The sequence below is a fragment of the Budorcas taxicolor genome, chromosome 9, assembly GCF_023091745.1.
Source record: "Budorcas taxicolor isolate Tak-1 chromosome 9, Takin1.1, whole genome shotgun sequence".
In the NCBI taxonomy this organism is placed as follows: Eukaryota; Metazoa; Chordata; class Mammalia; order Artiodactyla; family Bovidae; genus Budorcas; species Budorcas taxicolor.
Window position 1 is genome coordinate 15,153,747 of NC_068918.1, and position 14,160 is coordinate 15,167,906.

Here is a 14,160-nt window from a genome sequence, read left to right on the forward strand (position 1 = left end):
TTGTTGTTAGTGTATAGAAATGCAGTGGATTTTTATACATAAATTTTGACTCCCAAACTTTACTGAATTCATTTATTAGTTCTAACAGTTTCTTGGTGGCATCTTTTGGGTTTCTACATGTAAGACCACGTCATCTGCAGAGACAATTTTATTTCTTCCTTTCCAATTTGGATGCTTTTTATTTATTTTTCTTGACTAATTGCTCTGGCTTAGATTTACAGTACTATATTGGATAGAACTCAAGAGAGGAGGCATCTTTGTCCTAATCTTAGAGGAAAATGTTACAGCTTTTCATCATTTAGAATCATGTTAGCTGCAGACATGTCATATATACCCTTTATTATGTTGAGATACATTCCTTCTCTACCTAATTTGTTGACAGTTTTTTTTTTAATCATGAAAGGTTGTTGAACTCTGTTAAGTACTTTTTCTGCAACTATTGAGATCATCGTATGATTTTCATCCTTTATTCTACCATGTGGTGTATATCACCAGCAACTGTCAAACCATCCTTGCATTGCAAGGAGAAACCCCACTTGATCATAGTGTATGATCCTTTTAATGTCCTGTTGAATTCAGTTTGTAATATTTTGTGAAGGATTTTTGTAGTTTTATGTTCATCAGGAATGATGGCCTGTTATTTTCTTTTCTTTTAGTGTGTGTATCTGGCTTTGGTATGAGCGTAAAACTAGCTTCAAAAAAGTAAAGGTTGGAAGTGTTCCCTCTTTTCAATTGTTTGGGAAGAATCTGAGTAGGACTGGCATTAATTTCTGTTTACATGTTTGGCAGAATTCACTCGTGAAGCTGTATGATCAAGGGTTTTTCTTTGTTGGAAGGTTTCTGATTTCTGCTTCAATTTCCTTATTTATATAAGTCTGTTCAGATTTTCTGTTTTGTCTTGACTGTCAGTTGTATGTTTGTTGGTCATTTGTATCTTGGTCAGCTGTATGTTTCTAGGAATTTATCCATTTCTTTTAGGTTATCCAATCATGGCATATAATTGCTCACAACAATCTCTTATGATTCTTTGCATTTTTATGGTATCAGCTATAATGTTTCCTCTTTCATTTATAATTTTAGTTTGGGTCATTGCCCTTTTTTCTTATTTAGTCTAGCCGAAGGTAATTTTGGGCTTCCCAGGTGACTCAGTGGTAAAGAATCCATCTGGCAATGAAGGAGACACAGGAGATGTTGGTTTGATCTCTGGGTCAAGAAGATTCCCTGGAGTAAGAAATGGCACCCCATTCCACTACTCTCAGCTGGAAAATTCCACTGACAGAGGAGCCTGGTGGGCTACAGTCTTTGGGGTCACAAAGAGACAAACACAACTGAGCATGCACTCACGCAAAAGTAATTTTATCTTTTCAAAAAACCAACTCAGTTTTGTCGATCTTTTCTAACATCTTTCTGGTCTCTATTTCATTTATTTCTGCTCTAATCTTTGTTATTTCCTTCCTTCTGCTATCTTTGAGCTAAGTTTGTTCTTTACCTAATTCCATGAGATGTAAAGCTAGATTGTTTGAGATCTTTTTTTCTTAATGGAGGCATTTAGCACTATAAATTTCCCTCTTAGTATTGCTTTTGCAGCATCAGATAAATTTTGATATACTGTTTTTCCATTTTCTTTTGTCTCAAGATTCTTTAAAATTTCTTTTTAATTTCTTCTTTGACCCATTGGTTGGCCACATGTTATAAAATCTCCATGTATATGTGAATTTTCAAAGTTTTGTTATGTTACTGATTTCTAGTTTCATACCACTGAAGGGCAGGAATAATACTTGATATGACTTCAATCTTCTTCATCAAAATTTTCTTGTCCCAACATTCTCCACCCTGGAGAATTTTCTATGCGCAATTGAGGTGTTTGGGTGAAGCTCCTACTAGGTCTCAGAAAGAGTCAGACATGACTGAGTGACTTCACTTTCTTTCTTTCTTCCTTTCTGAAACTTCTACAATGCTTATCTTCATTCATTTTATGATGTCCCATAGGTCCTGTATGTATCCTCTTTTTTCCCTTTTTATTCTTTTAATTGGCTATTTTCTAATTGCCAATTGGCTGTTTTCAAACCCTATCTTTGAGTTTGTGGATTTTTACTCTGTCTGATTCAGTCTTCTGTTGAAGCTCTCTACAAGTTTTTCTTTTCAGTTCAGCCATCATATTCTATTTCATTCAGAATTTGCTTTGTTCTCTTTTATAGTCTCTACTTTCTTGTTTTGTTCATGTATAGTTTTCCTGATTTTGTTTTCTTGACTGCATGTGTTCCCTTGAATCTCACTGAGCTTCTTTAGGATGATTATTTTGAATTCATTAGCAGACAATCTAGATTTCTTTAGGGTAAGTTACTGAGCTTTATTAGCTTCCTTTAAATGGCAACCCACCCCAGCATTCTTTGGAAAATCCCATGGACTGAGGAGCCTGGTCAGCTACAGTCTATGGGGTCACAAAGAATTGGACATTACTGAGTGACTTCTCTTTGGCAGTGTCATGGAGTTGTTTTTTTTTTTTTTTTTTGCCTGATTCTTTGTATTTCATGTAGCCTTGTGATGGTGCCTGTGCACTTGAAAGAAAAACACCTCTTCCTATTTTTAAACACTGGTTTTGGCAGGTGACGATCTTCTCCTGTCAGGTCCCTGGGGTGATGATATTGCCTCTGTGATTGCAGTTGAATGGGGTGGGGGCAAGTTCATGTGGCTACTCCTGGGCCTGCTGTAGTGCCCATGTTGGTGGGCCTGTTACCAGGATCTTAGGTGGGTACAGATCCTGCCTCCTGGTCCCTGAGTGGACAGGACTGCATTCACAACCTTGGTTAGTAGGGCTGGAACTGGAACAAGGGTCCACTTTAGGGTCTTCAGTTGAATTCAGGGGTGGTGGGCTTGTTACCAAGTGCATGTGTGGGTGTAGCTCCTACTAGGTCTCTGGGCTGGGAAGGACTAGCCCTGGACTGTAGCTAAGTGGGGCTGAATCAAGTCTGATATTTGCTTGAAGGTCCACAGTTGGGATCAAGGCCTGTAGGCCTGCCCTTATGGGTATGGATAAGTCTGTCTCCCACAAAGTCCCCAGGTGGGCAGGACAGCTTCCTGACTGCAGCTGGGAGGAGCTGAGCCTAGTCACAAGGCTTCTTTAGGATCTGAGGCTGGACTAAGATCACTGGGCCTGTCTCTAAGTGCACAGACAGGTATGTCTCCTGATAGATCTCTGGGCAGGTGGGACTGCTCCTGGACCAAGACTAAGATAGGCTGGAGCTGGGTCACAGGCAGTTTCAGGGTCCACAGCTGAGACCAAGGTCAGCAGGCCTCTTACCTAATGCATGGGTGTGTATGGTTCCCAGTCCCGTAGCAGATGTTGCCAGTGGCAGGATCATGGCCAAAGAGGACTGTAATGAGTCCACAGGGGCATGGCAGTGTTTCCAGGACTGTTGCCAGGACCAAGGTTGATGAGCTTCCTACCTGAACCCACCTTCTCAAATCAAGCCTTCTTGATCTTGGGCTTTGCAACCTCTTTCCTGGATCCCAAAGTACCCACAAGGCAATTTTGTCTGTGGCTGGCTGCCAAATGACTACTTCTGTGGGGAGGTACAATGGGACACTTCCTATTTGACCATCTTGCTTATGTCATTCCTTCTGTGTTATTTCTATAGTTGTATGAGCCACTTTCAAACTTAAAAAAAAATTTTACTTTGATAGTTTGATGTGGTAGAGTAAGGTATTTAATACTAACTCTGTGAAACAGTGGAAACAGTGTCAGACTTTATTTTGGGGGGCTCCAAAATCACTGCAGATGGTGATTGCAGCCATGAAATTAAAAGACGCTTACTCCTTGGAAGAAAAGTTATGACCAACCTAGATAGCATATTAAAAAGCAGAGACATTACTTTGCGAACCAAGGTCTGTCTAGTCAAGGCTATGGTTTTTCCTGTGGTCATGTATGGATGTGAGAGTTGGACTGTGAAGAAGGCAGAGTGCCGAAGAATTGATGCTTTTGAACTCTGGTGTTGGAGAAGGCTCTTGAGAGTCCCTTGGACTGCAAGGAGATCCAACCAGTCCATTCTAAAGGAGATCAGTCCTGGGTGTTCTTTGGAAGGAATGATGCTAAAGCTGAAACTCCAGTACTTTGGCCACCTCATGAGAAGAGGCATTGGAAAAGACACTGATGCTGGGAGGGATGGGGGCAGGAGGAGAAGGGGATGATAAAGGTTGAGATGGCTGCATGGCATCATTGACTCAATGGACGTGAGTTTGAGTGAACTGCAGGAGTTGGTGATGGACAGAGAGGCCTGGCGTGCTGCGATTCATGGGGTCGCAAAGAGTCGGACACGACTGAGTGACTGAACTGAACTGTGAAACTTTAAGAATGAAGCAATAATCAACTTAATTTTACATTGGTATTAAGTATCCTTTTAAATCAAACATGTATAGAAGTGGAATTTTTCCAAAGATCCATGAATAAAGTGGAAATCAAGTACTTACTCTTAACAAGTTTAGTATAGATCTTTTCTAGCACAAATAAGAATCTATTCCAGATTTCCAGTTGCATGAAATCAAATACAATATGAATAAAACCAATTCAGATCTAAAGAAATAAACTACGGAGACTGCACTTGCACAAACCAAATTCAAAACGCTGCCTTTCAGTAATCTCATCATTTCTGAAGGAAACACACAATCTTCTAAGGCCTGCACTCTTAGAGAGCAATTACTTAAAATAATCAGGATTTGAGAATAGCTAAGAAAAAATACTCCCATTGTCTTAACTTTAATAATAAAACCATGTGATTACTTGAATATTTTAACTGTATTATGGGTACTTTCGGGGCTTCCCAGGTGGCTCAGTGGTAAAGAATTTGCCTTTTAATGGAGGAGACACAGGAGACATGGGTTCTATTCCTGGGTCGAGTAGATTCTCTGGAGAAGGAAATGGCAACCCACTCCAGTGTTCTTGCCTGGAGAATCCCATGGACGGAGGAGCCTGGAGGGCTACACTCCACGAGGCTGGGAAGAGTCAGATACGACTGAGCAACAGAGCGAGCACACACACATAGCACACACGGGTACCTTTTGTCTCTCTTTCAGTGTATATTTCAATCCATCGATGCCATTTTTAGCATTTCCTCCCTCAGTTTCTAGCACCATTTTGCATAATCAGAAGGAAAGAGTAACAAATATAACCTGAATGAAAACAGCTAAACAGAAAAATGGCACAGCTGTCTGATTCCACTCACCTCCCCATGCAGTGGCGCCTCCTGAAGGTGGTGCTGGTGCTGGTGCCGCTGCTGCTGCCCCTGCAGGGGAGAAGTCTGGCTGGAGGTCCAGGAGATCGCTAGATGGTTTCGAAGTGCTTAAAGGCAAATATCACTTTACAATCAGATTTTTGAAATTTTAAAATGTAAAGGTGTTTTTAAAATAAAGACTTAACGCAGAAAACATCACAGATTTTGGATATTTTAAATCCAGCAAGAGAATAATATTTGTGAAAGTACAGCAGTAAAACACAAGTTCCTCTATACCAAGAGTTGGCCAACTGCTTCTGTCAAGGGCCAGATGCTAAGCATCTTAGTTTTGTGGGCTAGACAGCCTCTGTCACTACTTAACTCTGCCAGTGCAGCATGAAAAAGACACAGTGTGTAAACAAACAAACATGCCTTGTTGCAATAAAAATTTATTTACAAAGACAGTGGGCTAGATCTGATCTATGGGCCATCGTCTGCCAACTCCTGCTCCACAGATAACAAAGTTAAACCATACCTCAAGCAATGGCTTACTCAGCAAATCATAGAGCAGAAAGAAAAAAGGAAAATCTAAATGCCTCAAAGTAAGGGGGAATTTTAAACATGTTATGCATCTAAAATGCTGATTATGAGGACTGTGACAAAAGGAAACATGCTCCAAATATTAAAGAGAATTATTGGTAATTTTTTCCTTTTCTCTATTTCCTAAAATTTTTTGTATTCTTTTTTGTATCATGGTAAATAATTTTTATCTTGAAAATAATTTATTTATAAACCAAAGAACACTAAAATGAATAATCAGTATTGTACCTTTTTTCTATGTTAAATTGCAACATATCAAGTTGGCCTGTAAGAGGGCCTCACCCATAAACAATTCCATATTTTTTCACTCTTACTCAGATGGGGCTGTGCTTTCCAAAGCTCTTTCATCTATAGAAGTTCCAAGGAAGAGCCTAGAGCTTTACTATTCAAAGTATTATCTCCAAACTAACAGCATCTTGGGACCTTGTTAGAAATGCAAAGTCTCAGGCTTACCCCATATCTACTATATCAGAGTCTTCATTTTACTGTGACCCCAGGTGTTCACTGTCCATTCAGGTTTAAGGAGCACTGGCTTAAAGGCTGCGATATCAGGTACTAAGGCATCAGGGTCCAGGTTCCCCAACCCTCTTTATAAATAGCAGTTCAATCCCTATCTTTTTTACATATTAGATTTGCAAGTAATATTCTTTGAAACTTGCCTAATTTTGGTATCTATTTCATAAGTACAACTGGTTTAAGAGCCAAAAAAGGGAAACATTTGTTATTAAGACCTGAATCAAAGCTTTTATAAGAAGCAATTTATCTTGGTATAGAGGCAGAAAGAACTTGGCCTTTCCAAGTCTGTGATTAAAAAACTAGAATTAAGTGAGTGGAGACCAACAGGCATAGTTTACATGGATACGTTATGTGGATTTATTGCTCAGTTCAAAATTCAAGTCTCTAAGTACAGAGCATTCATAATCAGAGTCACAGATACTACAAGATGGGACCAGAATCTTCTCGAGGCAAAAGAACCAAAGAGCTGACCTAAGATTAATACCTGAGGAAGCCTCTCTTAGTTGGGGCTTCCTTTTAGGCACCTCAGAGATGTCATACAACACACAGTCATCCCCATCTTTCTCACTACTATTCTGACTTTTAGGTGCTATAAAAGCAATTAGGAGCATCCTGACAGTTTCTTCCTACAAGCAGAGTTTGAGTTCCTCATATGTACCACCTACTCGACCTACCTTGCATTTCACTTCACTTCATTTCATTTTATAGCACTTCAAGACAGCCTTTAAATTTCACAAAAGAAGAAATGAATTTCAGAAAACACTGTCCATATCATCCATTTCAGAAGAACCTGAAATGTGTGCATCTTTCTTCCACTTTCTTTCCCAAATATCTGAACAAGGCAATTCCCAGAGCTTAGGTCTTACACTTTGAGAGGTACAAACTTAAATAACTGTATAAAGTGTAGAAGAACTTACTCTGTGTACCTGAAAATAACCCAAAATAGCATATATTCACTAGAATAACATTCCATTTTGTGAAGTCATTTGGGTTCAATACATAAAAATAAAAAAACCTAATCAAAATATTAATAAACAGTTTGCTGCATGCTCATGAACTAACCTGACTGGTACAGCTGCCGATGCAGTTGCAAACAAATCAACCGGAGGCGATGTGTCAATAGTTTTAGCTGGTGTAGAATTAGGCGATGTAACAGTTGTGGCTGGAGAAGACTAAAAGGGAAGAGGCACAGCACGCTCTGGTCAAATCTGAATCTACATGACACAAGGCGACAGGCCCCCTACTCTGCAGACCTATGCCATTTGGTAGCTCCTCACGGGAGGAAAAATCTCCAGAAAATTTCAAATTGAGAATTATAATAAATAATCAATAGTGGACAAAATATGTTTCAAATATTACAAGTTATATGTAATTTATATAGAATTATGACAAAGTATTTCTTCTAACCCGGCAATGACTTCTATGCATATATTTATAATCGAATCCAAATAATAAATTAGGAGCTTGGGATTAACAAATACATACTACTATATGTAAAACAGACAAACAAGGTCCTACTGAATACATATAGCATGGTGAACTACATTTAACATCTGATAATAACCTATGATGGAAGAAGAAACTGAGAAAGAATTAACACACATATTTAAAACTGGATCACTTTGCTGAACATCAGAAACTACTACCACACTGTAAATCAACTATACTTCAATTTAAAAAATAAAATAAACTGAAGGCCAAACATATTTCCTAAACAAAAAATTAGTGGGAAAGATCTTGCTAGCTGCAAAAATGAAAAAAAAAAATCAACTGTAATGATTGCTTTAAAACCCAGGCCATTCTTTTCTGCATCTTAAACAGACTGTACGCAAAGTCTTCTCAGATGCCTGTAACATCTAGAAATCTGACTTAAAAAATAGTTCACAAACAGCAGAGAACTATCCCCAAACAAGATTCAAGTCACTGACAGCTTTAGAATAGACCTTCACTAATGTGAAAAGATAAAATTTAAAAAGTGAAATAAAACCCAACATTTATTGTTCTATGCTGGTTTAAGAAGAGGACCTAATAGTCAGCTAATTATTAAAAAAATAAGATGCTGTATAGTGTGGGTCACAATAAACTGTGGAAAATTCTGAAAGAGATAGGAATACCAGACCACCTGACATGCCTCTTTAGAAATCTGTATGCAGGTCAGGAAGCAACAGTTAGAACTGGACATGGAACAACAGACTGGTTCCAAATAGGAAAAGGAGTACATCAAGGCTGTATATTGTCACCCTGCTTATTTAACTTCTATGCAGAGTACATAATGAGAAACGCTGGGCTGGAAGAAGCACAAGCTGGAATCAAGATTGCCGGGATAAATATCAACAACCTCAGATATGCAGATGACAACACCCTTATGGCAGAAAGTTAAGAGGAACTAAAGAGCCTCTTGATGAAAGTGAAAAAGTTGGCTTAAAACTCAACATTCAGAAAACTAAGATCATGGTATCTGGTCCCATCACTTCATGGGAAATAGATGGGGAAACTGGAAACAGTGTCAGACTTTATTTTGGGGGGCTCCAAAATCACTGCAGATGGTGACTGCAGCCATGAAATTAAAAGATACTTACTCCTTGGAAGGAAAGTTATGACCAACCTAGATAGGATATTCAAAAGCAGAGACATTACTTTGCCGACTAAGGTCCGTCTAGTCAAGGCTATGGTTTTTCCAGTGGTCATGTATGGATGTGAGAGTTGGACTGTGAAGGAAGCTGAGAGCCGAAGAATTGATGCTTTTGAACTGTGATGTTGGAGAAGACTCTTGAGAGTCCCTTGGACTGCAAGGAGATCCAACCAGTCCATCCTAAAGGAGATCAGTCCTGGGTGTTCATTGAAAGGACTGATGCTGAAGCTGAAACTCCAATACTTTGGCCACTTCATACAAAGAGCTGACTCATTGGAAAAGACCCTGATGCTGGGAGGGATTGGGGGCAGGAGGAGAAGGGGACAACAGAGGATGATATGGGTGGATAGCATCACTGACTCAATGGACATGAGTTTGGGTAAACTCCGGGAGTTGGTGATGGACAAGGAGGCCTGGCGTGCTGTGATTCACGGGGTCACAAAGAGTTGGACACAACTGAGCAACTGAACTGAACTGAACTGTATAGTAACTATCCTAATTCTATTCTCTTTTACTTGGTATATTTAATTTGCCTGTATTCATGAGAGAAAGATGAATGGATCATCTCAAAACAGTCCACTGATACTCAGTTCTGTAAGTGGAAATGAGACGTAACAGCACCAAAATGCACAAAGACCAAGATCAAGCAAGGGCCATCGGCCACTGCTATAACAGGACACCTAATTTCAAGCAGACCAAATGTAGGGGAAATTTGAAAAAGAATAAATTAAGAAAATGGACTCAGGAGATAAGCAATGTATAGGAGTTTCCAGACTTAAATAGTATCTGTTTAATAGGTCCATATAGTCAAAGCTATAGTTTTTCCAGGAATCATGTACAGATGTTACGAGTTGGACCATAAAGAAGGCTGTGTGCCAAAGAATTGATGCTTTCAAACTGTGATGTTAGAGAAGACTCTTTAGAGTCCCTTGGACAGCAAGGAGATCAAACCAGTCATTCATAAAGGAAATCAATCCTGTATATTCATAGGGAGGACTGATGCTGAAGCTGAAGTTTCAATGCTTTGGCCACTTGATGCGAAGAACTGACTCATTGGAAAAGACCCAGATGAGGAGAAAGATTGAGGTCAGGAAGAAAAGGGGAGAACAAAGGATGAAATGGTTGGATGGCATCACCAACTCAATGGACATAAGCGTGAGCAAACTGTGGGAGATAGTGAAGGACAGGGAAGCCTGGCATGCTGCAGTCCATGGCGTCACAAAGAGTGGGACATCACTTAGCAACTGAACAACAAATAGCTATTTGCCTAAGAATATGCTTCCCAGGTGACTCAGTGGTAAAGAACTGGCCTGCAAATGCAGGAGGCCACAGGAGATGGGTTTGATCACTGGATCAGGAAGATCCCCTGAAGGAGGAAATTGCAACCTGATTCAGTAATCTTACTTGGGCTTCCCAGGTGGCTCAGTAAAGAATCCACCTGCCAATGCAGGAGACATAAGAGACGCAGGTTCAGTCCCTGGGTCAGGAAGATCCCCTGGAGGAGGACAGGGCAACCCACTCTAGTATTCTTGCCAGGAAAATCTGTGGACAGAGCAGCCTGGCGCTGTCCGTTAGGGTTGCAGAGTCAGAAACAACTGAGTGACTGAGTATGGGCACAAGTATTAGACTGAGTGACTAAGAATATAGCTCATAAAGAATTCAAAACCCAAAGATAAACAAGTGCCAAGCACCAAGCGCTTCCAAAAAAGATAAAAGATAAACGCAAGAGCAGTATGAATACTGCTGCTCAGTTCAGTTCAGTCGCTCAGTTGTGTCCGACTCTTTGCGACCCCATGAATTGCAGCACGCCAGGCCTCCCTGTTCATCACCAACTCCTGGAGTTCACTCAGACTCACGTCCATCGAGTCAGTGATGCCATCCAGCCATCTCATCCTCTGTCATCCCCTTCTTCTCCTGCCCCCAATCCCTCCCAGCATCAAAGTCTTTTCCATGAGTCAGCTCTTCGCATGAGGTGGCCAAAGTACTGGAGCTTCAGCTTTAGCATCATTCCCTCCAAAGAAATCCCAGGGTAGATTTCCTTCAGAATGGACTGGTTGGATCTCCTTGCAGTCCAAGAGACCATCAAGAGTCTTCTCCAACACCACAGTTCAAAAGCATCAATTCTTCAGCGCTCAGCTTTCTTCACAGTCCAACTCTCACATCCATATATGACTACTGGAAAAACCATAGCCTTGACTAGACGGACCTTAGTCGGCAAAGTAATGTCTCTGCTTTTGAATATGCTATCTAGGTTCCTCATAACTTTTCTTCCAAGGAGTAAGCGTCTTTTAATTTCATGGCTGCAATCACCATCTGCAGTGATTTTGGAGCCCCCCAAAATAAAGTCTGACACTGTTTCCACTGTTTCCCCATCTATTTTCCATGAAGTGATGGGACCAGATGCCATGATCTTCGTTTCCTGAATGTTGAGCTTTAAGCCAACTTAAGGGTCAACTCAAGCTTTGTTCTTCACCAAAAATTCAGTTTCCCAATGGAATGTGAAAGAGTAACAAGGGAATAGAAACAACTGACAGAAACGAACTTGCGTGCTGTCCCCTGTGGGCACTGACAACTCTGAAATAAATGTGTGGTTTCTGTTTCAACCGACACATGTAAATAAGCTTAGGAAGTGATGTTTAGGAAATACCGAGGAGAATGTACTGACAGCAATGAATCTACCAACAGAAACGCAGAAATGAAGGTCTCCAAAGGCTCACTAAAAACTGCCTTGTAATAATAAGCTCTCAAGAGATGAGGAAGGGAGAAAAACAGAACCAAAATAATCCTGTTATTACAAAAAAAAAAAAAAAACAGTCAAAATTTGATTTGGCCAAAATACCTAAACAGACCATCCTAAAGGATCCCAGCATTTTGCCACACTCCACTCAGCAGTTCTGTGGCAGAATTCTTTCACAGACATGATTTGAAATCCAGCTTTGCAGCATGATCACCAGGGAGCTTCAGTGGTTTGTCTGACTGATGGCGCTCCCTGAGGAACTCTCAGGCAGATGGCCACGTGCTGACAGAGTACAGGGTGTCTGGGGTACCCTGTGCAGTCCTAATGCCATCTTTCTTCTCTGTAATAACATTAGTTACATGACAGAAATTCGGCAAAGAGGAAAGAGCACATTTATCGCATTTTTGCCTGAAAAATACAATGGCAAATCTAAACTACCGACCTACAGAACTAAAATCATTCTTGTCACTGACAACCCTAATCTTGTCCTTACAAGACGCTAAAGGAGAAAAGGGAGTTGAAGGAGTTATGACAGTTATTACAATAGACTGTCTAAAAGACATGTTTGGAAGGATACCCAATGACGATTGGTTTCTTTATCATCCCAGGTGGTGCTAGTGGTAAAGAGCCCACGTATCAGTGCAGATAGATGTTAAGAGACTCAGGTTCAATTCCTGGGTCAGGAAAATCCCCTGAAGGAGCGCATGGTAACCCACTCCAGTATTCTTGCCTGGAGAAACCCACGGACGGAGAAGCCTGGTGGGCTATAGTCCATAATATCGTAGAGTCAGACACAACTGCAGCAACTTAACATGTATGTACCATCAAGGCAGGCACAACATCATGTGCCTTATTCATCTCACCAGGCTATGATTCAGAGTTCTTAAAAGTCCTTTGAAACTAGTAAGATGTTACACTGATATATTTGTTCTCAGTTGTAATATAAATGTATGAAAATTTCCCCTACTTAAAAAAATTTTTAGTCCAGATAGAGGGCTAAGTAGACATTGCTATATGATATTGGACTGAGAAACTAATGTAACAGGAAATACAAAGGAAAAAAAAAGAAAAAATTACCTTACCTTTCTCAAAAAATTCAAAATAAAATTACCATGAAAGTGAAGGTGTTAGCCACTCAGTCAGCCCGACTCTTTGCGACCCCGTGGACTGTAGCCCACCAGGCTCCACCGTCTACGGGATTCTCCAGGCAAGAACACTGGAGTGGGTTGCCATGCCCTCCTCCAAAATTATCATAGGATCCAGCATTTTCACTTCTGGGTGCAGGCGCTGCTACTGCTAAGTCACTTCAGTCGTGTCCAACTCTGTGCAACCCCATAGATGGCAGCCCACCAGGCTCCCCTGTCCCTGGGATTCTCCAGGCAAGAACACTGGAGTGGGTTGCCATGTCCTTCTCCAATGCATGAAAGGAAAAATGAAAGTGAAGTCGCTCAGTCGTGTCCGACTCCCAGTGACCCCATGGACTGCAGCCCACCAGGCTCCTCCATCCATGGGATTTTCCAGGCAAGAGTACTGGAGTGGGGTGCCACTGCCTTCTCCGGGGTGCAGACTCTAAAGAACTGCAAATAGGGACTTGAACAACTATTTGTATACCATGTTCACGGCAGCATTATTTACAATAACCAAAAGGTGGAAGTGACCTAAGCGATCATCTATGGAGGGATGGATGAACAATATGTGGTCTGTACATAGAATGGAATAGTATTCAGACTTCAAAAGAAAGGAAATTTCTGACACATGCTAAGATCTTAAGGGAAAACCCAAACAAACTTTTTGGCCAACCCAATACAACAAGGATGAACAAGGAAGATACTGTGCTAAGTAAAATAAGCCAGTCACAAAAGAACAGGTATTGAGAGGTTCAGTTTATTTGAGGCCCCTTGAGTTGTCAAAATCATAGCAACAAAAAGTAGAATGGTGCCTTGCCAGGAGTTGGGGGTGTAGGGGATGAGGGTGGAAATGATGAGGAAATGTTTAAAGGGTACAGGGTTTCAGCTTGGGAAGAAAATGTTCTCCAAATGGATAACAGCGATGCCTGCCCAACAATGTGAATGTACTTACTGCCACTGAACTCTACAATCGAAAGTTGTTAAAAAGGTAAAAAAAAAAACAAAACACACACACACACAAGACAAACTTACCTTACTTAATGGAGAGGGAGCACCAGATCTAAAAGGAAATCAAAAAGAATAAACACTAAATAAACCTGAATACATTTGCAGAAGCATTTAAGTCTGATGCTTGGTCAAGCATTAACCTGTTTATATATAGACTTTTTAGTAATGCATAAACTATTTTCTAAAAACAATTTTTATCTGACATCTGCTTCTAATGTTTTCCATCCACTTAATTTCTAGTGCTAAAAATTCTTAAATTCAAAATCTTTTTTTTGTATCTCTAGCAACTCAGTTAACTACTGGAGTTGATCTGTATTGCCCACGTCCATCAAA

At 40.4% G+C, this 14,160-nt stretch overlaps 1 protein-coding gene across 1 annotated transcript in view; it reads right to left on the reverse strand.

Annotated features, from left to right (window-relative positions):
- SNAP91 (synaptosome associated protein 91) overlaps positions 1-14,160 on the reverse strand; it is a 166,466-nt gene that overhangs the window by 60,425 nt on the left and 91,881 nt on the right. Inside the window, exons 12-14 of the mRNA XM_052645916.1 lie at positions 13,852-13,879; positions 7,386-7,495; positions 5,220-5,335 (exon numbers count right to left, since the gene is read on the reverse strand). Coding sequence (XP_052501876.1) covers positions 5,220-5,335; positions 7,386-7,495; positions 13,852-13,879 — 254 coding nt within the window. The remainder of the gene's footprint in view (positions 1-5,219; positions 5,336-7,385; positions 7,496-13,851; positions 13,880-14,160) is intronic.